This window comes from Ricinus communis, chromosome 8 (assembly GCF_019578655.1).
Source record: "Ricinus communis isolate WT05 ecotype wild-type chromosome 8, ASM1957865v1, whole genome shotgun sequence".
Classification (NCBI taxonomy): Eukaryota; Viridiplantae; Streptophyta; class Magnoliopsida; order Malpighiales; family Euphorbiaceae; genus Ricinus; species Ricinus communis.
Window position 1 is genome coordinate 8,064,693 of NC_063263.1, and position 23,827 is coordinate 8,088,519.

At 33.5% G+C, this 23,827-nt stretch overlaps 5 protein-coding genes across 7 annotated transcripts; 1 reads left to right on the plus strand and 4 right to left on the minus strand.

The window, feature by feature from the left end:
- Positions 1-291: 291 nt before the first annotated feature.
- LOC8281572 (anoctamin-like protein At1g73020) lies at positions 292-6,879 on the minus strand. 3 transcript variants are annotated; one of them, XM_048377681.1, is made up of 17 exons: positions 6,348-6,739; positions 5,982-6,173; positions 4,933-5,002; positions 4,667-4,782; positions 4,196-4,322; positions 4,016-4,116; positions 3,846-3,937; positions 3,575-3,679; positions 3,149-3,418; positions 2,292-2,424; positions 2,093-2,206; positions 1,925-1,995; positions 1,713-1,843; positions 1,284-1,366; positions 1,081-1,188; positions 773-931; positions 292-618 (listed from the first exon to the last, which is right to left on the minus strand). In XM_048377681.1, exons 2-17 carry the CDS (start codon positions 6,165-6,167, stop codon positions 517-519), a joined length of 1,968 nt encoding a protein of 655 aa, XP_048233638.1. In that variant the 5' UTR covers positions 6,168-6,173; positions 6,348-6,739; the 3' UTR covers positions 292-516. The 3 variants fall into 3 exon arrangements, 2 of the variants coding, with proteins under 2 accessions (XP_048233638.1, XP_002515888.1); XM_002515842.4 differs by having other exon boundaries at positions 5,982-6,170; positions 6,348-6,738; XR_001535005.2 differs by lacking the exon at positions 292-618 and having other exon boundaries at positions 774-931; positions 1,081-1,183; positions 5,982-6,879.
- Positions 6,880-8,135: 1,256 nt separating this feature from the next.
- LOC8281573 (ESCRT-related protein CHMP1B) lies at positions 8,136-9,756 on the minus strand. The gene is made up of 2 exons (XM_002515843.4): positions 9,343-9,756; positions 8,136-8,601 (listed from the first exon to the last, which is right to left on the minus strand). The coding sequence occupies exons 1-2, from the start codon at positions 9,665-9,667 to the stop codon at positions 8,315-8,317; spliced, it is 612 nt and encodes a 203-aa protein (XP_002515889.1). The 5' UTR covers positions 9,668-9,756; the 3' UTR covers positions 8,136-8,314.
- A 1,975-nt stretch (positions 9,757-11,731) lies between these two features.
- Positions 11,732-13,054, minus strand: LOC107261004 (jacalin-related lectin 19). The gene is made up of 3 exons (XM_015717347.3): positions 12,895-13,054; positions 12,406-12,642; positions 11,732-12,255 (listed from the first exon to the last, which is right to left on the minus strand). Exons 1-3 carry the CDS (start codon positions 12,895-12,897, stop codon positions 11,905-11,907), a joined length of 591 nt encoding a protein of 196 aa, XP_015572833.1. The 5' UTR covers positions 12,898-13,054; the 3' UTR covers positions 11,732-11,904.
- Positions 13,055-13,398: 344 nt separating this feature from the next.
- On the minus strand, positions 13,399-16,455 carry LOC8281575. Its single transcript, XM_048378201.1, has 4 exons — positions 16,244-16,455; positions 14,180-15,618; positions 13,901-14,074; positions 13,399-13,780 (listed from the first exon to the last, which is right to left on the minus strand). The coding sequence occupies exons 2-4, from the start codon at positions 15,581-15,583 to the stop codon at positions 13,565-13,567; spliced, it is 1,794 nt and encodes a 597-aa protein (XP_048234158.1). The 5' UTR covers positions 15,584-15,618; positions 16,244-16,455; the 3' UTR covers positions 13,399-13,564.
- A 2,880-nt stretch (positions 16,456-19,335) lies between these two features.
- Positions 19,336-23,273, plus strand: LOC8281577 (IAA-amino acid hydrolase ILR1-like 4). The gene is made up of 5 exons (XM_048377943.1): positions 19,336-19,929; positions 20,303-20,428; positions 21,436-21,750; positions 22,280-22,408; positions 22,676-23,273. The coding sequence occupies exons 1-5, from the start codon at positions 19,600-19,602 to the stop codon at positions 23,081-23,083; spliced, it is 1,308 nt and encodes a 435-aa protein (XP_048233900.1). The 5' UTR covers positions 19,336-19,599; the 3' UTR covers positions 23,084-23,273.
- Positions 23,274-23,827: the final 554 nt, after the last annotated feature.

The following is a 23,827-nucleotide window of genomic DNA, read 5'->3' on the forward strand; positions in this document are numbered from 1 at the left end:
AACAAACAACAAAGATCCAATCAATCATGGCATTTTCGGCAGAAAAGGAAAGAAAAATGAAAAAGTGAAGCAAATACACGCTTTTTCCTCGAACTTTAAACATAAGATGAAGTTAAAGATCAAAGGGAAGTCCAAACATACAAATCCTGAAGTTCCTCCAAATGTAGCACTAGTCCTTGATTGAACTAAAAGAGCTTAGACCTCTCGACAATTAAGGATTTATTTTCAGAATAACTTTAATATGAAGAAAGAAACTACTAATGGGAGTGTCAATGGTCAACTATATCTATCTACAATAAAGAGATAATATTGTATTACTAGTATTACAAAATCCAGTAGTCTAGATCAAATCTTACAAAAGGGAAAAGAAACCCACGCATAAAGTGAATACAGTTACTATCAAAATTTCAGGAAACTCATCTCCATTCTCATAAACAACTACAAATTTCCAGCTTCAGAATTGTTGGTCTACTACTTGTCAATATTGCATTATAAAAAGTGCTTGTTCTATATCCTTCACTTGGTCTTTTTAGAAATGCTTTTCAGAAGTTGTTTCGAATACATTCCTTGTGCTTGCTTGGCATTTTTCACACGGTTGGCTCTTATCCAAGCAGGTTCCTGTTAAATATAGGAAAATAAGTCCAGCATCTTTTCAGTTTACATATTATGATTCGCTTTAGATTTAATCAAATATCAGACACCAACAAAATCATGTATTCAGACTTGCAGATCACAGAATCTTGGCTGTAGGATTAACATGAAAGGTACTTACCTCAGGAAGAAAGCGAGATAAACCAAATTTAACTAACAAGAGAACATGCTCCAAGACAAGAATAGCGGCAAGCCCAGGCTCTATTTTCCACTTGCCCTCTCGATCATATAAGCATACTAGAAGGGCAGAGTTGGTGCAGATTGACATCACTATTAGAAACTAGAGTTCAAAGGGATATATCACCATATCAGTAACAACCATAGTAAAATTACACGTTCAAGATGGACATCAGAATTTGATCTTTGCAGTGTTCATGATTTATGGCTGGAAGAAGCTCACAAGCTAACTGTGCTTTCAAAAGCATATACCTGAAATATGTTCAGCCAAGCTCCAAGGGTGGCAGCAGCACGAGGAACTGGCCTTTTCAATATGCTGAGCAGCTTCAATGCATCTGTTCTAATTTCTGTGAAGCTGTTCTGCATGAGAAATTTCATCATTAATTTTAAATTAGCAGAATCCAGATGGCACCAAATGACATTGACAATAGGTATGAGTATGGCTAAAATCATACCACGGTAGCAAAGGCAAATGCAAGGGGGAATGCACAAGCAAACATCATGATCATTCCAAATTGCAATGTCAACCGCAGAAAGTCTGCACAAAGTTCTTTTACAGATCAGCAGCAGAAACGGTTTGAAACTTCATTATAAACTAGAGCACAAAGAATTGAAAAAAAAAAATAAAAAATTCTGCAGCATTATGATCCATAAGTTTTCACCTAGATTGGACATTCGTATGGGTTGGGTACATCAGTTTAATTCCAGAAATTACATTACAGGAAAGCCCCAAATCAACCATACCATATTCCTATAACCCCCTTAGCCAACCTTCACTGACCTTCTGTTTAAATGCTATAGAAACGCGTTGAATTGTTTTAAACATCATAGGTTTTGAAATTCTTTTATTATTATTTGATAACTGCAATTATTTAGCGTATTACCATCAAAAAGTCCATCTTCTAGTTCTTCACCTATACTTGCAGAATATGTAGGCTTTAAGTACTCTTTCTCCACCTTGGAATTGACCTGGATCTTCCCATCTGATGGTCCTTTCTCCTGTTTTTTCTTATTTCTTGACAAAGTATCGACACTTAAAAACTCGAGAAATACCTCATGTCGAGGAGATGGAAAAATCGTGAAAGAAGTAGCTTACCTAACAGCCCTATATTTCTTAAAACTGTACTTGAGATAGGGTAGTGAGTTCCCCAACAGATTCTCCAGCACCTGGATGACAATTTTCACTTCAAGAGCGCATTGAGCTAGAGAATCATCAAGAAATCATTCATAACACATTAAAGAGAATCACTCACAATTTATATACCTGATATACAATCAGACGTTGGATTAAAACCTGGCGAAGGGTCTTGAAGTTGCGATGCAGAAGAGCATGATAGAAAATTCCTATATATGACTGCATAAAATAGAGGCCAAAAACCTGCAACACAAAGTGAATTCTTTATGAGAAGCTCCACAAAATAGAGAAAGAAAGCCAAATGGTTGTACCAATTTGCACTCATTACTTTGTAGACCAAGCTGTCACTCTCATTTTCTGTGTTTTCATTGTTCTCACATCGTATGAGCTTCATTGATATGTTGCCCCCAATCTTGGTGAAATACTGAATGAGAACAAGATATAGAGCTGTCAGCGCAAACCTGAAAGCCAGAAATTAAAGGAGGCGTCACCATATCAAGCAGTTTCATGCCAAAAATCCATGCTCTCAAGACATTTAAGTGTTTTTGTTTTTCCCGTATATTTAAATGTTTTGGTGTTTCCTGTAATTAATGAAGCACCATTATGGAGATATAGGGGAACTGCTTCAAAAATAAGTGTATTGATGTCAGTCTCCTACAGTAGCCTGAACCAGATTGGGCCCGATGAATTTGTTACTGCACAAAGGGCAAGACACAAAAGTCCAAATTCAAGTGCAGTCAAACTCTGATGAGTTCCATCCACTGATTCAAACAAGAGAACTACGGACTACCTACATTCTTCACTTCCATTTCCAACAAAAAAAAAAGGAGGATAAATAGTTCTTCATATTTTACCCACCGAGGAACCAAAAAGATTGCAGAACTAAATCTACTTTCTAGTCTCTGTGAAAAGAGCCCATAGAACTGAGATTGTTGTTGCTAAAGAAAACATGCAAAGATAAAGCATCAATAGGACACAGATATTTGGACAACCAAGGTTATATATGCAAGCATGCAATGCATTCCTCCAAGAAAATGTAGTCAGTCGAAAACGATAAAAGCATGTCGACAATGAAGCAACAGCTTCAACAACATGGAGGAATAATAAACTCAGAAGATGGAAGTTAGCAGCAGCATATCATAAACATCAGATGAACTTCAGGGATAAGACAATTTAGAAACTTACTTTATCATATCCGACTCTGTGACCTCATAAAGATGAGCATAAGCCAACTCAAATGGCAACTGGAGGCAGATAATACTCGAAATGATGATAGCATTATTTCTTAATAGCATAAGATACCCAAACCATTCATATCTTTGATATGTTTCTTTCTCTTTTGTTTTATCAATCCCCACAGTCTTTACTAGTTCTGGAGGTGACTGTAAGGAACTCCATTCCATGCCCAGAAATTTATATCCTTGGTTAGCACTAGCTGAATCATGCATCTGCCATCTACACCACCAAAATTCAAAATGAGCAATGAATATTATTTAAAGAGAAATAACACCAAAGGATAACTACGTAGGGAACAACTTTGACTCTTTAAGACAACATACCGTATGGAAAATGGGGAAATAGAAGAACAGCAATTTCAGTATATGAAGTTACCTAGCTAAAAGGGCAGAGTTTTTACGTTTCCAGAACTGGAAAAACAGCACTGCCCATAATATTATGCTCATGAAGAATGTTGGGAGAACTAGGAACTGCAATGATCTGAAAGAAAGAAAAAAAATGAAGCATGTGAAAAAGTAAATAATATGTAAGAAAAAAAAATCAAGCATGTGAAAAAGTAAATAATATATGAAGTCACATGAGATGATCCAGCACCAACTACAAAGACAAACAGTCACCAAGTATATCAAGAACTAAAGAGGCTTACCCAAAGTCAACCAACTGCACGACAAGCCCATAAGCAGCTGGAAAAAGCAACCAACGTGTATACATACGAAGGAAAGCAAAATAGATGGCAATCTACCAAAAGTAAATTCCTGAGTTATAACTCATGGCTTAATTAATATAATTGATACTTATGAAGCTAGCCTCATTTACCTTCAATCCAAAATATGAATACATGTCATCAATTGGTTGATTTGTGAAGTTCCGCCAATCCAGCACCCAACTTCTTAAAAGCTCCTTCCTCTTAATTTCAACTATAACCCAATGCTTATTCAATTTTAGATTTCACATCAAGACTACAGGTACTTTTATAACAAAGACGATTTAACATACCATGTAGAGGAAAAACCTGTTTAACAATGCCATCAGATTCCAACCTCCGCAGCAAAGATTCCCCAACTTCCCAGAGATACTCCATGCTATCCCATTTTAAAGTTGCATCTGACTTGCTCTTGTTTACCTATATATTTAATTTGAATACCAGTTTATGGAGGTATGCTACTTCAAGGTATACGCATATGCATGCAATAAATGTGCAAACAGAAGAACCTTGCGCACAGTTTGTAATTGTAAGGTAAGATAAGGAAATAAAGAAACACAATTATAATCATAAATGGAATTAATATAGAAGTCATTCATTGTTATAACTTATATCACATAGAGAACCTTCTTCAATCAAATGAAAAACTGACAAAAACAAACGACCTAAGCATGTAGAGCAAACAGAAACTAGGCATCCTTTCAAAAGTGAGAACAATAAAAAAACAAAGAAGTTAACAAATTGATTTATGTAAAAAATCTTACAATTCCATACAATAAATGACCGTAGCACTCAAAACGTTCACACCAACTAAACAATGAACCATCTGGTTGTCTCACAAATACTTTGAGCTCCTCCCATTCAAATTGTAGATCCATTCCTGAAATTAAAGTTAAGCAAAGGACTATGATTCTCCCCTGTATACTTTTTCATAAAAGATGGGGAAAAGAAAAAAGAAACAATATATAGCAATTCTAAGTCATCTAAAGAGAGTGAGAAGAAGTCAATTTAAGAGAATTATAATGGCTACCAATATAAGTAAGCTTCTTCATTTGCAGCTCAGCTGCAGCCTTCCCCAATGTCACCAGAGGAGCAGCCAACTGAAGGAAAATAGTCACTAATTAGCAACTGAACTTAAGCATGACAAGAATGCACCTACTGAGATTTGGTCAAAAGAAAGTAACAGATAAATTTTAATGATTCTTTATTCAACACTACATGTGCTGATCAAATTCCAGAAAAGGTCAGTTATTTAATATCAAACAACATATTTGCCTTAACCTACCAGGGGCACTAAAAAAGAAACCGAGAATACATAGCTTTGTGGCATCATGAACTAAGAGATATCATCGGTAGAACTGTCAGTAATTTTCAGTACTGTCTCACTCGACAGAGATATATGAAAATCACAAAAATGAAATTGATATACGACCTCTTGAGTATTAGCCGTAGGGATTTGGATAATCCCAAACATAATTTTACTAATCGACTCTTTTCAACTAGCAAAACTTTGATATGAAGGATTCCATCCACACTGCTTAGTAAATCCTAAAAACACGCATGTGAAGGGCAAACTAGTACAACCTTCAAGGGAAAAAAAATTGTTTCTTTTGATGGAAAATTGACTAATTCCAATGTAAATAGTTAAAATCAAAGGCAAGAAGTATCAATGACAGAAGCTGAGGTGCCACTTATGGCAGGACGCCATTCATTACACATATTCAAGGGGATGAGAAATACAAACAAGTAGTTCTCTGCAAGTACTATACTAAAAACTATTTGAGATATTATTGTTGAGCTCAAAAGCAGCAAAAGATTGATATGCAGCATGAATATAATCCAAGAAACATAACTTGCTAATGCGATGTAGTCTTTTCTGTCGCTTAACAGCCCATCTAAAAACACAATTACTCTTTCCCATTATGCTAGGACATGATTTGCAAAGTAACAGAGAACTTATTAGCATTTTAAAATATGAAATGCAAGAACTAGCATATGGTCATTGACGAATTAGTAATAAACGTATATCATGCATGATCATTAAAAAAAGCAGAATGAGACAGCTGCAAGAAAACCAACCTTAATAAACTCATCTGTTAGGCCAAGAGCTCTATCAACTATAAACCCCACTTTCTTCAATTCCTTTACAAGAACCTCAACGCAGTCACAATGCTCATCTTCTTTTCTCGCATCCCTCCTTGGAACCACCACGCACATCTCAAAAGCAATTTTGTCTTCTCCATGATCATTCATTTCCAATCTCATTCACTTCTTTGCACCAAAAATTAAGAGGACAATAAAGAAAAGCAATTACTTTACAAGTTCAAAGGATCAAAAGAATCTCCAATCAATCAGATAGACAATTCATTGCTAAAACGGCTAAAAGACCATGACGAGCCTCAATCTTTGTCATCGAATAAGGCTCGTAAAAGCAAAAGATGTCACCTTTTAACACAAAAGGCAAATGGGTTGCTCTGTTCACAATCAAACAAAACAGATACAGCAAAAATAGATCAGAAATTCTATTGAATTGGCTCAAACACAAAAATGGGTGGTTTTCTATTTTATTTTTCCTCTTCAGCTCAAACTAAAAAACAAGAAAGAGATAAATTTCCACCAGAACAACAATGACAAAGTGGGTTTGTGACAAGATAAACTCATATAGAGAGAACAGGTGTCTGAGAAATCGGGTCTAGAGGAAGAGCTTGTTGTCATGGAGAGGAAGGAGAGAGACACGTGGAATTGAGAAGTTGATAGCGGTTTCTTTGGTTTTTGCTCATGTTTAGCCGTTTTGGTGTGAAATACACTTGTCATCATTTGGTGAGTCTTTCTATGCAACCTTGGTATTAGTACCAAAAAAATAAATAAAAAAAAAAAGAACATGTTGTTAGTAGTGGAGGATATGATAGTGAAATGTTGCAGCCATTATTCTTTTGCACTATGCAGCACAGCTCCTTCCTCGATAACATTAAACAACAGGACGACATAAAGAATATATGGTTCTATTTTATAAATTTGCATTTATGCCTTCAATCTTCTTCTGCAGCACCCATAGATATAAAGCTTTTACTACTTGCAAAAATTCTGCATGCACATGCAATTGGATGAGTCTGCCCCTGTAGTTAAAAGTAGACAGAACAAGCAGCTTTTGATTGAGAAAAGAGTGAAGCTGAAGCAAACAAAATGGGTTATCAGAATCAATTTCGTTGAATTCAGACAAATTTGGTTTTATATTCAGCTTATGGAAACTCAACCTTCATGTCCCTCAAATATTATACCAAACAACGGAGTACTGGGAATGAGAACAAGACGACATATGCCAATTCCTTCTAATCTTTATTCTAAAACGAAACTTCCGAGTAATTAATTATCAGGAGAATCAAGCATTCTTTATGGAAACAGGACAACCACAAATTACTCTCCTGGGTTCATCTAAGAATATGGTTTAATCAAACTACTGAATAATAATGAAAGCAAGATGGACCGCTATAATTCAGCTGCAAATTAAATTTCTGATTCTCTAAATTGGTTCCAGCTTTGGCATGAAGTGAATCACCGAAATGAACAAAAGAATGTTTGACCATATAAACCAGAATTCAAGATAATGGCAAAGGCGATAGTGAAGGCATCCGTATTCAAATCTTCGCATACATCGCTAAGAAAATAGCAATAGGAGATTCTGATATGACTAGAGCGAGGCAAACTACAAAACAAGAACAGAGCCATAAACAAGGCTGGGCACAGATAACCAGAACGGGTATCCCATGTAAAGACATCATTGAGCACGATGACGGACCATTAAATTAGATGACACAGCTACAGTTCTGATGAAGATTTGGATAACGCCAACAGGATACAGTTGAATAAACAGAATTTATTGGAGGTCCATCATCCCAAATTCATATCAGAATAAAATTATCATCTCTGGTTGATTTGGATGGAATCATAATGCAAAATGTGAGCATCAATGACGGTTAAGGATGGTAATAGAAGTCAAAACAACCAGCATTCCAAGTGCATTCAATAACTAACATCGGCATGAGTCAGGACTCAGGATCCTATGTTGCATGCAAAGAAAACCCAAGCCAAGATGAATACATATAAACTAGTCAAATCAACAATATAGGAGTAAGTTATAACAATATATTCATAATCCAGGGATGCATTATATCAAACCGGCACATACTCTCATAGTACTACCAGTGCGCCCTCTTGCCCTAGAAAGATAATAACTGATATAAGCAATTCATTACTCAATTAAGCATTACCATCCATAACCAACAAGCGGAGTCAGCATAACTTTAATAACAATTTTTCCAAATTTACAAATCAAGTTCTGGGCATGAAACACATCCCATGTAGATAAAATCGTATCCCGCAGACATAAGACCAGCTCCTGTTATATACTTTATTTACCCCCTGGCCTTTAGCTCTGCAAGACGCCTCGACAGATCATCCTCATCAACCTTCTCCTGCGACTTGGTTGCAACTGCATGAGCAGCAGGCTGTGGGAGTCCCACAGAGACCTCCAATCCATAGTCATCAGCTACTTGTTGCATCAAGCTATTGACCTCACCCTCAGGTGTGGATAATGAGGTGGATCCAGCCATTGCATTCTCCATAAACTCTGCCTGGACCTCCATGTTTACAAACTGCTTCTCAAATTGATCCATTGTCTCTGACATCTTCTGTAAATTGCCTGCATCCAACAGATAATTCATTAAGTTAGCAATGCGGCCACTCTTAAACAAGCCTAAACCCTATCATTGCAAACTCAGCACAAAATTATAAAGCAACACTGAGCAAAACGACAGACACTTTCTTTCTTATGACAGATCCCAAGGGTAAAAAATCAGCACGGCTAGCTGGATCAGGGTTTTCATACAATCACTTTTTCATACTTTAGAACCATTTACAGTATTCCAAAGAAGAGAATCTCAAAGACCAAAGAAACACCAAACACATAAACCTAAAAGCTAAGCTTCTTTAAACATGCAGGAGTAGCACAGATAGTCCTCATTAGGCCATCGAAAACAAATTTATCCTGTCAATTATTATCAAAAGACACAATTCTGGAAAAATTACCATAATTTACTCTAAAAGCATTAACGATAACCTAAGAAAGAAGTTTCAAGGACAGAAGAAACACAAACACCTGAGCCAAAGATTTTACGGAAAAAAAAAAGCTCCTCTTCTAATTGCCTAAACATGCAACCTATAAGACAGATGATCCCAATCAAGCAACATCCACATAATATAATGCTACAATAACGATAAAAAAAAAAAAAATCGTTTAAAGCTTTGAGATTATGAAATTGACATCACTTATTTCTCATAAAACCAACCCAAATCCAAACTTTTTTAAAACTCCAGTCACAAAAATCCCCAAATCAGAAAACCCTAAAAGCAAAAACTAACAAAACAAAACAAGAAAATTTACCAGTAGCAAGAGTGGACTCGAGAGATTTAACAATAGAAGCCATAGATTTATTAATAGTGGTCATTTTGGCCTGTGTATCAAGCCTAGCAACAACAGCATCAAGCCTAGAAGCGAGCCTTAAATAATTCATCTGCTCAGTCCTTTTACGAATTGCATTCTCTGCATAGATCCGTGCTCCATCCATGTTCCCTTTTTCTATCGCCTTTTTCACCTTTAATTTCTCCGATTTCTCTTCTTTCTCGCATTTTCTCGCTTGTCTTTGCAGTGATTTCGCTGTGAACTTCAAATCCATGATTTGATTTAGCAATTTCTCTGTGTTACCCATGGCTGTGTGAGATCGATCAAACAAACAAATTACGGGTTCTAGGGTTTTTCTGTTTGGGAAATTTAAATTGTCTGTTGACTGACTCGTGAGTGTTTTAAATGGATGATTGTGAGTAATTTACGAATGTGCCCTTGGAGAATTTGCGTGTTAGCGCGTCTCTGACTCTGTATTTAGCGCGTGCCTGGTACTTAATTAAATACGAAACTTATCAGAAGCAATTTTTCTCTTTTGTTTATTTTCAATGTTTTTCTATCAACAAATCAAAATCTGATTTTTCACTTTTTTTTTTTTCTATTTACTTTCGAAGCGAGATTTTATGTTATATATACCCCAGACTTTGAGACCTTTCGCAATTTTACTTAAAAACTTTTTATACTTACAATTTTATCCTAATTTGATAATATTATTGAAATTCTGTCTCCAGCTGTGAAATATCACACTATGTACTTTTTTTAAAAATAAAACTTATTTAGTTAGCTTTACTGAAATGGACATTTTATATGCACGAAATAAATCTAAACTCTTACTATCTTTTGCAATCTTGTTTTATAGTTAAAAGAAAAGATTAATTTGCAAGAATCCCATATAGAATTATAGAACTTATTAAAACATAATAGAAACAAAATTATTAAGTTAAGATAGTATAATAAAATTTTAATCAAAATTGTCAAAAATATGGAAGAAAATTGAATTATTTTAATCATTAGGCCGAAAAAGAATATTATAATGACTAGTTTGAAGTCGAGTTGATTTTCTTGCTTTGGATATTTGTAATTTTGTACCATCATATATTGGAGATTATAAATTTTGGCATTTTCCAGAAAATTACATTCTTTTGTAATCAAATTTGTAATTATAGCTGATTTCAAATATTTATATGCAATTTGCACTTACATGGTAATTTTTAAATTGATTTTTTCTTTAGTTATTGCTAAACTTAAAAGATTATAGGTCGAAATTTAAGTAAAATTAACATGTGAAATACTTGTATAGGATATCATCATAATTCATGATTTTTAAAAGTGCAAACATGGTAGAATTGTTTGTTTGTTTGTTTGATCATATTCATGTCGATTATTATTTATACTGCAACTTGTTTATGGGAGAGTACTAGAGCTGAAACTTCTTTTGATGATAAATTTTGGCGACTAACTCACTTTTCTGTTTAAGAAAAAGAACTTTTGATCCTGATGCCCAATTAATAATAGCAACGAGATGATAGTAATTTAAAATAATGATTTATGCATCGACAGATTTAACTTGGCTATGCTGTCCTAGTTGCTACAGTTTTCCATGGCAGTAACTTGGTGTTGGGCAGCAACCAGGTTAAGAGTGTTTGTTTGGTTGGGTGGTCTCCTCCAAAGGCGGGCTGGGTTACTCTTAATTCTGATGGGGCGAGTAAGGTTATGACAGAAATGCAAATGGAGACTGGCTAGGTGTGTAATGCTCTGGAAGCAGAGCTTTGGGCGGTTATTAAAGGGCCAAAGCTGGCGTGGGATAAGGAGTATCGCAGAGAGAATTTGGCGGTGGACTCTTTATTAGTAGCTGAATGGCTAGCTAAAGATAGTGAGGTGTGTGATGAGTTCCATTCGAACCTTGTCTTCATCTGTCGCCGTTTGTTAAATCAAGCATGGCATGTTAATGTAAAGCATGTGTACAGGGAATGCGACATGGCTGCTGCCGATTTTTTAGCTAATCTGACTATGAATCAGGCGACAGGTGTGGTTTTGTGGTGTGCTCCCCCTGCTGGTATTGAGCCTTTTCTGCAGATGGATGCTGCTAGTGTGCGCTGGTCTCTTAGGATTGCTGTGAGGACTGAGACCGCTGTCAGCTAGTTTTGGGTGTGTCTTCGGTTCTGTTTTTGGTTTTGTTTTGTTTGGTGTTTCCTGTTCCTGGGTATCCCCCTTCCTCGGTATCAATAAAACTTGGCTAAACATGGACATCTCAATTCGAATAAGAATTCAATCCAATGAAGGTAATATTATTAATATCTTATACAATTAATAAAATTGAAGTTCATAGCTCTATAATTTTGGTGATGGTAAGTTTTGTTAACATCATATCTTAATGAAGGTAATATTGGCTGTTATTCATTAAACTAACACTCTCAACCCAATACTTAAGAAAGAAGGGGAAGAAAGAGAAAAGAAATAGACGACTTTAGCAAGTATGCCAGATAAATTTGACATAGTAAAGCATCAAAGCTTATGCATTCCATGTCCTTCTGAACATTAATACTAATAATCAGGCTTTTCAGTGTCCTTTTTGGAGGCAGGAGATCTAGCAACTGAACTTGTAAGCCTCTGAATTCCTTTCTGAAACTTTTTCAGAAGCTTGGTTGATTGAGAAGGAGATAAACGAAACCCAATAGCATCAAGGTACCACCCACTTCTTCCCGTAAAACCAACAACGCGACGTCCATCCATTGAAAGTGTAAATGGTGTTCCTTCTTCTATTCCAAACGGTCCGAATGTTCTTCGGTTGCTTTTAAATGTTATCGACCGAATTACAGGACTTCCTCCATAAACTACAGGGCAATAGTTCCCACTAGCACTCACTAAGTACTCCTCTGGATATTGCAACTTTATCTGGAAATAGAACAGAAAATAAATCTTAACTTGTTCTTGTCAGAAGATGCGCACTTTCTCTACAGAAATTACACTCCAGAATGTAAGTGAAGTATATCTAATAGCCGAATCAGATCTTAGTTTAAGGTGGTTGTTGAGAATGGAGCTAACCTCAGTTCTTTTAGTGCCTCCTACTCCTCCATGTTTTTCTGTAGCGACAGCCTTACCATTCTTGTCATACACAACCTTGATGGAATCGATGCAATGGTCGTAAACAATGGTGATTTCTCTCACTCCATTGAAGACACCGTCATCCCAAGTACTCCCTCCATTTCCTCCCCATGGTCCTACTAGTAGGCTCTTCTTTTTCCCACTTGATTGATCCCTGCCACCTTCCTTGCTATTTTCCTGGAAAGATAGTTGGCACAAATTAGCATGCTCAAAGCCTTTCTAGAAAAATAACAAAATAAATGTAATAAAGCAAGACTTGGAATGATTCTTGTTGTTTAAATTGTATTAAAGAAACTTGGGTGTTCTTCAGAATTTGTTCAAGATCATGCATGTATTCACTAGTCATAACCTACCTATAATATAAACAAAGATCCTAGGTCAAAAAGGACATAATACGAGAGAAGCGGACAGAGAGTTTTGACTTCGTACCATGAAGAGGAGTGATACAAGCTAATATATTGAAAACAAAGATGCTGAGTGGAAATGTGCGTGGAAGCAGAAGACTTAGCTATGCTAATATAAAGAAACTAGTGGGAATCCCTCAAGGAGCATCAGATTCTGCATCAGGCGATAAAGAAGTAGGAATTTTGTTTCTGCTTTTAATCACATAGTAAACCAACAAAAGAATTCTCTATAGCTTTTCACAAGATAAGGCAAGATAGCTGCTTTTATCACGTAGCCAGATAGCTTCACAAATACGCTTGCGATGATGACTTGCTGTCCAGTTGTTGATTCATCATTAGGTAATCTTGGCGCCAAAAAAGCAAGGACAAATTATGTGGAAGAATAACTTCTTGGCATCAAAATTCTATATTTTCTACTAGACTCGGATTCTTTAATTTAATATAGACGAATTTACATCATATAAAGCTGGCCATATGAATTTAAAGCTTCACAAAAAAGTAACTACAGAGAAAAGGCAATTCTCTAAAATATGTAAATGAGTGGTGGATGTTTCTGAAAGTAGATTGCAATTTATGCTCAACAATCTGCATACATTAAAAACTAGAAAATAGTAACCCATAAGGTTTGAGGTCCCAAAATATGTACACATTAAATAAAGTCAATTTTTAAATTCAACATAACCAACACACATTGCCTATCGCTGCTTCCAGGTTAATCTAAAGCAAGTCATCTTGTTAACTAAATGTGCAGAAGACTTCAGCCAATCAATCCAGTTAGATTTCTTTTCAGTATCACCCAGGTTCTCAGTGGTAACATCCATCAAAAAATGACGCCAGCATTTGTTGTTCAAAGTGTTGTAATTGCAGCAGCTTGCTGCCTGTCTTCTATCCGCCAACTTCATATGTGCTTGCTGCAGTTCAAGTATAACAGCAGATAAAACAGATAAGTTAGCAAAAATATGTTCTTCCATCACAGGTACAGATCAAATCATAATATTAATGCATACAGATCATCCGCAATGAACTGATACCTCAGGGAAATCACTGATGGTAGATGATACTATTGATAGGGTCTCTGGATGCCATGTCCGCAGCAAACTATCTAATATGACTTCCAAGCTGGTTGATGGTTTGATAATCTCAAGCTTGACATCAAAGATTTCAGGCACTAAAATTTCTCTCAGATCTTCATGAATAATGACATCCTTAATAGAACATGGCAGGCAAGGTAAAAATGAAAGATACCGAAATGTCAACTACAAAAACAATTTATTAACTGAGAAAATAAAAGGACAGAAAAAGGAAGATACCTTGTTCGAGCGAATAACCAATTTCAAGCTCTTAGAGCAATCAAACCTATGGAGAAAATTCTGCAACTCATAAAACAAGAGCTGGCCACCATTATCCGGCTGCAATCTAGAAGACTCAAAATAAAGCTTTGCCTCCTTTAAACTAAAAGGGTTCAAAGAAGAAAATGGCATCTTCTGACCCCTATATTCAAAAGAAAGAAGATTAGGAGTATCGATATCAGCCTCTGTTAACTCTCTGCATTCCATTAAGGCTAGTTTCTTAAGCCAACGACCTGATATTGTAATATGCCTTAAGGCATTACATTTACTCAAGATCAGTTGCTCAATGAGAGAAAAATTAGAAAGCAGATTTTGAAACCAATCATCACTCATGTTGGCATCCTCCAAAGTCAAACTTTTCAAATCTTTACACATTGCCAAGTTGATTTTGCAGCGAGTAGATTTCTTCCCATGGTACCAGAATGTTTGAAGATTTGGTGACAGCACTTCAACATTCTTCAATCCATGGCAAAAATGTATATCAACTCTATAGAGTTTATTACTTGACAGCAGTAAAGTTTTCAGTCCAGTGCAATAAATGAGTCTCAAATCATCAATTAAAGGGCAACTAAGCATCAGATTTTGAATCATCTGTCCATCAACACGAAGTTTGGCAAAACAGAGTTTTTGCAAATTGGAAAGCTTAATGTCAATACAAGTTCTCAACTTGCAGCCAGAAATCCTTAATGCTGTTATGGTACTGGCAGCAAAGACAGTTTGAGGCAAATTATAACATCTATCTTTCTTGCTTGGAATATAGAGATCCAAATCTTTGATGTTGTTTGTAGTTGCAAAACCTATCCACTGGTCCACATGAGCAGACAATTCTACATTATAGGAGGTTAAATGAAGCTTGAATTTCTGTATGCCAGAATCTTGCTCAATGTGAGTCCGCAGTGTGTTCTCAACAAAAGCCCTAAACATCTCATTCTTCTTGTTGATTTCTACCTCTTTCCTCTTTTTACTCTTGCTAGAGAGTCGGCGCACTTTTTTCTCTTGCTTTTGGAACTTGCGTTGATCAAAATCCAAGATCAAGTAAGAAGCCCATATGGCCCTCCACCTCTTAGACAAAATACTAGTTCGAGCCGCATCTTTCTTGCACCGTAGGAGAGATAGGATATGATGGATAACATGGTTAGGCAATTGCGAGATCAAGTCGATGGAATCAGATCTTCGGTCCATAGCCTTCAGTTCTCTTCTACTTTTCTTTGTCTTATGACCAGCACTTTGATCAATCTGGTTGGAAACTATATTCTTCTGCTCTCTATGGAGATTGGGTGCTTGGCAGGTGCAATCAATGTTGTCAGTTGTCTTGTCAGTATTGAAGACTTTCTTCTCATTCCCACTAAAAGATTGTTTTCTCATTTTGCACAAAGACTCTTCCCAACTCCTTATTTTATCTACAGGGTAATACACAATCAAAATCCTTCTAACAACGCATCTAAATTGTTTAAAAACAAAACAGTTTTCAACCTATATATAAAAGATGCAAGAGATGACCAAATGCAACTGAATTAAACAAATATAATGAGAAAATTAGGCAACAAAGACACACAAACAAGAAGTATCCCTACCCATTAACAGGATATATATGAGCAATGCAGCAACAAACAAGTAGTATTTGTAAAAACATAACAAGAACCGATCTTTATAGCAGAATTTCACATTCCAATCAAACAAAAAGAAAACTTTTGTTTCATAAACACTAGACAGCATAACCAATTATGTTCTGAAAAATTCCCGAACTTCACTTTGATTGTAAATTCAAAAAAAGTCGGGAACTTTATACTTGAATTGCTTCTCGATCACAGAAAATAAGAAACCTAATTCAAACCATACCCTGCTTATTTCAAAACAGCAAACAAAACAAACCTTTTAACGTCTAAAATCGGAACACATTTTCAAGATGAACATCAAGAATAGGCAACAAGTAAATCTTTAAAAAGAAATGTAACAAACACCATCAGAAACTGACACATTAACCTCATCAAGAACAAGATAATACCAATGACATGAAAAATTAACCTGAGACGGTTGCCTATCGAGAATCTTGGAGAACAAGATGGCCGGAGAGAGAAAGGGAGAGGGGTCCATGATGAGGCGTTTTTACAGTGAAGAGTTGTTAATACTGCTATTTGAAGAACAGTTTGAGCCCAAAATTCTTTTGGGTCCTTTAGTATTGCGCTATTAAATTGGTCCCATAAGAGCCCTGGGCATCCACTTTCCTTCTCTCAGGTTTAGGGCCTCTGTTTGGTTGAGCCACTGTGATCAAATAATTGACTGAAAAATATATTATAAAACTATTTATGAGAATATTTGAATTATTATTTTCAAACAATATATTATATTTTATTAATTGAAAATAATTTTAATTTTTTTTATTATGAACATATAATATTAATATGAGATGAGCTTTTTTATTATAAATATAATATTTAGATGAGTCTCTTAAATAAAATATTATTTCTTCTTTATATGAATGAGTTTTTTAAAATATTCATAATAATTTATAATATCTAACTGCTCTTTTATTTATTAATTTAAATTACAATATTAATTTGCGGTAGGAAATATATTCGTCCTCATTATAAAAGTAGCGGTAGGAATATATGTGCACCCATGACTCTACATTCCACTGTTATTTTCCCAAATAAATACAATACTCACTATGTTTCACTTTTCATGGCAAGATAGGTGTTCATAATTCCTCAAAAATTATATTTAAAATATTTCCAAAAAATTATATTAAAATAATATTATATCTATATTAAAAATATAATCAATACACCCATCAGTTTTTTAAAATAAAAATTGAAAACCATTAATTTTTTTTTAAAAATTAAATCAAATCAATCAATCAATTTTTAATTCAATTTCGAATGTTTCGATCGGGTTGGATTTATTAGGTACATTTCTCGTCCGGACACTATAGATGACAACTGACAACTCAATGTTTTGTCTCATTGTTATATTTTAAAGTGTATCTAATGGCAGTTCATTGTATTTGAACACAACTGAAATATATTGTCCTACAATAATTTATACTAAATAAACATATAAATATTCGTGTAAATAAAATAATAAAAAAATTTATAATTAGAAGTTTTAAATAGCATTTTATTAGAATTAGAATTAAATAAAATTAATATAAAATAATATATAAAAATAAAAATAATTTAATTTCAATTTTAGAAATTTAATTTTAAAAATAAATATTTAAATAATAAATAATATTTTATCAATTGAATGCACAATTCATCATTCAAACTTTTAATTTATAAATATAAATTTCAGATAATAAAAATATTTATTAAAAAAATAAAGATAATTCAAATCAATTTGAAAATCTGAAATTTGAATAAATTAAAGAACAACCTAGCCAGAACAAAATAAAACTAAAAAATTATTTGGTCTTCTATTTTTATTTTCATACGGGACATAAAAAAAAAATTCTGATAACAATTAAGATTCGAAAAAAAGATAAATATTGCTCAACATTATTATCAATTTTTAATTCTAACTAGTTGTTAATACGTGTGTTGATGAACGTTATTATTATTTTAATTATAAAATTAAGTTGATAAATATAAATTAATAAAAAATTAATATTTAATACTATTTTATAAAATTTTAAAATTTTTATTAATACAATTATAAATAATTTATTAATTAATTTTAATGTTATATATTAACATATCATTTTTAAAATTAAATTTTTACTATATAATTAAAAATTTAATTTATTATTAAATATAATATTAAAAATATAATTTAAGATGTTATTTTCTATATTAAAATTATTATGTAATTACATATTAGTTAATATAATATTAAAATATAATTAATATGTTATTTTTTAAAATAAAATTAATATTATTATATGATTAGAAAACTATTTATTAGTTAATATAATATTAGAATATAATCAATGTGTTACTATTTTCAGGATAGAATTAATATTATTATCTTATTAAAAAATTATTTATTAGTTAATATAATATTAAAATATAATTAATATTCTATCTTTTAGAATTAGAATCGGTATTTAATTAGAAATGTAATTTATTAATCAATAAATTAATAAAAAAACTATAAAATTATACATAAGCTTGAATCTCATGTGTCAAAAGTAGTACACATGTCAAACTAAAAATTTTATGTGTCAAAAATAGTATACATATCAAACCAATAATTATATGTGTCAAAAATTAAGCATACATATAAAAAAATTTAAAATTTAAAAATTAATATATACTAATGTCGTTGCACCATCGTTATTATTATTTCAAATATAAAATTAAATTTATAAATATAATTTAATAAATTTTATAATATTTAATATTTAATTTATAATATTTTAAAAAATAATAATAAATTAACTAATTTTAAATGTACTTAATTTCTTAAAATTTTTTTGATGTAATAATATAAAAATTATTTTAAAAATCTTTATTTATTAATTCTAATGTTATATAGATTAATACTATCAATATAATTGATATTACTATTTTTTAGAATTAGAATATAATTAAAAATTAATTAATTTATGAATATAATATTTAAAATATTACTTTTTATAACTAAAATTATTATCTAATTAAAAAATAATTTATTATTTAATATGATATTTAAATATAATTAGTATATTTTTTAAAATAATTATTATTTAATTAGAAAATTAATTCTTATTTAATTAGAAATTTTATTTATTATTAATATATTATTTTTTAATATTAGAATAAGTATTTAATAAATTAATTAATAAAAATTATAAAATTATATATAAATTTAAATTAATGTGTCAAAAATAAATATACATGTCAAGATAATAATTTTATGTGTCAAAAATTAAATACACATATTAAAAATATTTAGATTTTTGAAATTTATATATTATATATATATAGATATAGATATTTAAAATTGTAAAGAAAAAACTGTCGTGGTCGAATCTCAACTTTCAATCTTCTTTAATGATAATAATAGCAGTAATAATAATATAATAACAAGAAGCAAACAAAGTTAAAAGACACATGCAAAATTAAAAAGTGGCACATGAATTAGTTGCAGAAGTAGTGATTGATTTCGTCATGACGACGATATATACGGTCATAGAAGATGATCGCTAACAACAGCCAACAGCCGCCTCTCCATTTTATAAGGCAACAAGGAACCACCCACCTATTATTTTCTTTCTTATTAGACCCATTTCTCGTTCCTCCATTTTGGCAAAATTATATTTACACACACTTTAACATCCTGCAAGCACATTAGCACCCCATTTCTATCTGCCTCTCTTTTATCAACACCTTTCACTTAATCCCCAGCTTATTGTTAAAGTTTTGTTCTTCTCCTGTAATTCACTTTCTTCGTGAAAAACAATGAGTTTCTTGAACTGGGCTTCTTTGGCTTTCTGCTTCTTCCATTTCATCTTAACTGGGTTGTCATCAGATGTTTCACTAACGTTTCTTGATTATGCTAAGAAAGATGATATTTTTAATTGGATGGTTGGTGTGAGGAGAAAGATACATGAGAATCCTGAATTGGGTTATGAGGAATTTGAGACTAGTAAACTTATTAGAGCTGAATTAGATAAAATGGGTGTCAAATATAAATACCCTTTTGCAGTTACTGGTGTTGTTGGCTTTATTGGTACTGGCAGACCTCCTTTTGTTGCGTTAAGAGCTGACATGGATGCTCTTCCTATGCAGGTTTTATCTATTTGTTAAAATTTTTCCCCTTCAAGAATAAAAACTAACGATAATAGTTCTATTCTATAGAGTTTATTTTAATCAAATATTAATTTTGAAATTGAGAGATTATGTTGAAGTGTGGTGTCTTCTTAATTGATAGCAGATGTCTAGAGGGTGATGTTCTGTTTGAAATTTTGTCTTTGGACATAAATTTAGATTTGGTTGACTTATATTAGGAAGTCCCTCTTTGTGCTGTATTTTGGTGATTTTGTTCAGTACGATACCTTAATTCATATTTAGTTTCTGGAGTTAGAATTTATTACCGATATTTGAGATTGGATTTAGTTTGAGAATATGGAGAAATTAATTGATGGATATTTGATTTTGACAGGAAATGGTGGAGTGGGAGTACAAGAGCAAAGTCCCAGAAAAGATGCATGCTTGTGGGCATGATGCTCATGTTACTATGCTTCTTGGTGCTGCTAAGATTCTTCAAGAGCATCAGGAAGAGCTAAAGGTTTGTTTGTCTTGTTAGTTTCTCATTCTTTACAAACGAATTATAATCTGGTAGCACTCTTAGTATTCATGGGATCTCATTATCCTGACTGCGTACTTACATCGGACATCAGCTAGTCAACTAGTCCAATTTTCTTGAGCTCTTCTACAGCATTTCAGTTATGCACAAAAGCCTGTCTATTTTGAGTTGTACTTGTAGGAAACTAGAGGATCTTCTCCACATTGAGAAGCAGGATGTTAGTATTTCTGGCATTCGCTCTGTCCAGGGATCCTTTTGACTATAATAAAGATATTGGAAACTATGATGAGTACTTGGGCAATATTTTGCACAGATTATATGCAGAAGTTGGATTCTTTGAAATTAAAAGCCAGGAACAGTAGGATCCAACATGCACCAAAATTTCATTGATTACATAAGAAAAAGTTGAAATGTAATGGGTTATGCTTATGATGAAATACAGTTAGTTTTCATTACCACTGTAAGCTACTAAGCCGAATCACAATCTTTTTGGGATTGATAGCATCAATTCATCATTTCTATGTTAGACTAGTTTCCTAGGAGTTTTGTTTTATCTTATAGCAATTGATGTCATGCACAGAGAAGGGAATCTGCAATTGATATCAAATTCTTATTAAAATTTCTGAAAGAAGTGGCTGAAAATGATACCCTAGAAATAAAAATGATGTTGAATTCTCTATTGCAAACTTATTTATTGTTTGGAACCTCTCAGATAATTATTGCAACTTCATTTCTTACTATTCAAGTAACTCTGTTTGAGGAGAACCAACTAATTGAAGTTAAATTCTGAAACTAAAGCTGGGACATTTGCTCTTAAAGTTTGACAGCCTGTTCCAGTCCCCTTCTGCATAATAAGAAATAGGGGCGGGGGTTGGGTGCATGGGAGCAGAGAGAGAGAGAGTATGAATTTTAGTGAAAAACCCTTCTAATTCGTAGTATTTTGTCTTGTCTAGCCGCCTAATGCTATTCAATTTTTGTTTTACTATTAGGGTACTGTCGTTCTTGTTTTCCAACCAGCTGAGGAAGGAGGTGGTGGAGCAAAGAAAATGATAGATGCAGGTGCATTAGAGAATGTGGAAGCTATCTTTGGGTTGCATGTTGATTCCAGGTTGTTAATAGGTCAGGTGGCCTCTAGACCTGGTCCTCTACTGGCTGGGAGTGGCTTCTTTGATGCAGTAATAAGTGGAAAAGGAGGTCATGCTGCCATTCCTCAGCACTCGATAGATCCAATATTGGCAGCTTCTAATGCCATTGTTAGCTTACAGCATCTTGTTTCTAGGGAAGCTGATCCATTGGATTCACAGGTACCTTTAATTTTCTTCTCATTGTTTTACTACTTTTATGTTTTCCATTCTTCCTGTTTGTAACTGAACAAATTCTTCAGCTGTCATCTTACTGTTGCTTTAACTGCACAAATAACTAATAATAAGCAGTTTCTATTATTCTGTAGGCTGTTAACTTTATTTGATGCTTTTTGATATTCATGGGGTATCAATCTTCATTTTTCATCCACTGAGAAATTGGGGAATCTCTTATAATTGGGATATATTCTTCTTTTCCTGCAACTTTTTGACTTCCGGGACATTTGAATTAAAAATCTAATGTGCCACGAAGCTTTTCACTGAAAGCACATTACATTTGGCTTCTTTTGCTTGCAAAATTGGGATATTTATTGGCTTATCATAAAGAAGAGAATTTGTTGTTGTTCCTGTAAGAGAATTAGAGAATTTGTTGTTGTTCCTATAAGAGAATTTATTATTGTACCTATGTATTATTATTGTTCTATTGTTGTTGTTTCTACTGCACATACTTACATTGAGGTGCGACTTGCAGGTGGTGACGGTTGCCAAATTCCAAGGAGGTGGTGCATTCAATGTTATTCCAGATTCTGTTACTATTGGTGGCACCTTCCGTGCTTTTTCAAAAGAAAGCTTTAAGCAACTTAGGCAGCGTATTGAGGAGGTATTGCAATAGCATTTTATTTGTGACAATTGAATATTGAGCTGTGCATTGTCCATGCTGATTTCATCGAACTTTGTGATTTCTGAAAGTATTTACTCCCTCTCAACCTCAATCGTGAAATTTTCGTTTTCTTCACAGCTCATTTTTCCTTATACTGATAATGTGTCTCTGCCACCTATGACTTGTCTTTTCCATTGGACTTTACACCTTGCAAGTATGCTTGGCAATTAATTCCTTTTATTTCACCATTACTGAACATAATAACAGGTCATCACAGGCCAAGCTTCTGTACAGAGATGTAAAGCAACTGTTGATTTCCTTGAGAAAGATAAACCCCCTTTTCCTCCTACTGTAAATGATAAAAAGTTGCACGAGTTCTTCACAACTGTTGCCGGAGATGTGCTTGGCAGTGATAAAGTTAAAGACATGCAACCATTGATGGGGTCTGAAGACTTCGCCTTTTATCAAGAGATAATGCCTGGATACATCTTCTTCATTGGAATGCAGAATGAGACACGCAAAAAGCTTCAATCTGCACACTCGCCCCACTTTGAAATCAATGAAGATGTCCTTCCTTATGGTGCTGCACTTCATGCATCATTGGCCACTAGGTATCTTCTTAATTTACAGCCAGAACATCCTTTGCCTGTGGAAAAATATCATGATGAACTGTGATGTGCTTTTGGACCGACTTCACAATCGATATAGACGTCTTGTTGGCTTGAAAGCCTTGAAATCTTTTCAGGTCAAAATTGTAACGATACTTCTTATGTAGATAACAATTATTGAAATTTAAGTATTTTTTGCAAGTAATGCCAAAGAACTGGTCGGTCAATATCAAAGTATGAAGTCCTTTTTCTCTTTACTCATGCTTGAAGTTCAGATTTCCTAATATAAAACTGGTTTTAAAAGATATTTGAGTTTGTGACTTGATTTAGGAGATTACTGATGTATAATTAACACAATAGAAAGAGGCACAAGTGTAGAAATACATAGCCTATTTTCTGTAACTTAGGAGCATAGTTGTATCTCAATTTCATGAGTTTTTGTAATCCATTTCAGAATGAAATGATTAGGTAGGTGATTTTTTCAGGTAGAGAAAGGTATATGCAATTGCTTCAGAAAAGGCACGTGCCTTGTCTAATCCCCAAATTGAACAATGACAGCTAAATCCCACCCCACCCACCCCATCCCATCCCCTGTCCTGTGCTGCTGAATAATTTGATTTTTGGTGTCAATTTAGCAAGAATCATCACTTGCAAGTAAAGAGGAAAAAGTGGATAGCAATGTGAACTAAATATAATGCACTTTAGTGGCTTAAACCCTCTGTAAGAAAATCCATGAGTGAAACATGATGAATTTGCCTTCAAGGACAGTGATAACTTGATTTGGTGAAGAATTAGACAAGGTATTTTCATG

What these genes read in the sequence shown, in the direction of transcription:
- LOC8281572 (XM_048377681.1), bottom strand. Translation starts at nt 6,167, where the DNA reads ATGAGATTGGAAATGAATGATCATGGAGAAGACAAAATTGCTTTTGAG. An exon ending in AAGAAATATAGGGCTGTTAG is followed by an intron (nt 1,844 to 1,924) that starts GTAAGCTACTTC and finishes TACTTTGTCAAG; the next exon opens with AAATAAGAAAAAACAGGAGA. An exon ending in AGAAGATGGACTTTTTGATG is followed by an intron (nt 1,367 to 1,712) that starts GTAATACGCTAA and finishes AACTTTGTGCAG; the next exon opens with ACTTTCTGCGGTTGACATTG.
- LOC8281573 (XM_002515843.4), bottom strand. Translation starts at nt 9,667, where the DNA reads ATGGGTAACACAGAGAAATTGCTAAATCAAATCATGGATTTGAAGTTC. An exon ending in CGAGTCCACTCTTGCTACTG is followed by an intron (nt 8,602 to 9,342) that starts GTAAATTTTCTT and finishes TGTTGGATGCAG; the next exon opens with GCAATTTACAGAAGATGTCA.
- LOC107261004 (XM_015717347.3), bottom strand. An exon ending in GAGGCACTAAAAGAACTGAG is followed by an intron (nt 12,256 to 12,405) that starts GTTAGCTCCATT and finishes TTCTATTTCCAG; the next exon opens with ATAAAGTTGCAATATCCAGA.
- LOC8281575 (XM_048378201.1), bottom strand. Translation starts at nt 15,583, where the DNA reads ATGAGAAAACAATCTTTTAGTGGGAATGAGAAGAAAGTCTTCAATACT. An exon ending in TGGTTATTCGCTCGAACAAG is followed by an intron (nt 14,075 to 14,179) that starts GTATCTTCCTTT and finishes TGTTCTATTAAG; the next exon opens with GATGTCATTATTCATGAAGA. An exon ending in CCATCAGTGATTTCCCTGAG is followed by an intron (nt 13,781 to 13,900) that starts GTATCAGTTCAT and finishes CTTGAACTGCAG; the next exon opens with CAAGCACATATGAAGTTGGC.
- LOC8281577 (XM_048377943.1), top strand. Translation starts at nt 19,600, where the DNA reads ATGAGTTTCTTGAACTGGGCTTCTTTGGCTTTCTGCTTCTTCCATTTC. An exon ending in TGGATGCTCTTCCTATGCAG is followed by an intron (nt 19,930 to 20,302) that starts GTTTTATCTATT and finishes TGATTTTGACAG; the next exon opens with GAAATGGTGGAGTGGGAGTA. An exon ending in TTAGGCAGCGTATTGAGGAG is followed by an intron (nt 22,409 to 22,675) that starts GTATTGCAATAG and finishes ACATAATAACAG; the next exon opens with GTCATCACAGGCCAAGCTTC.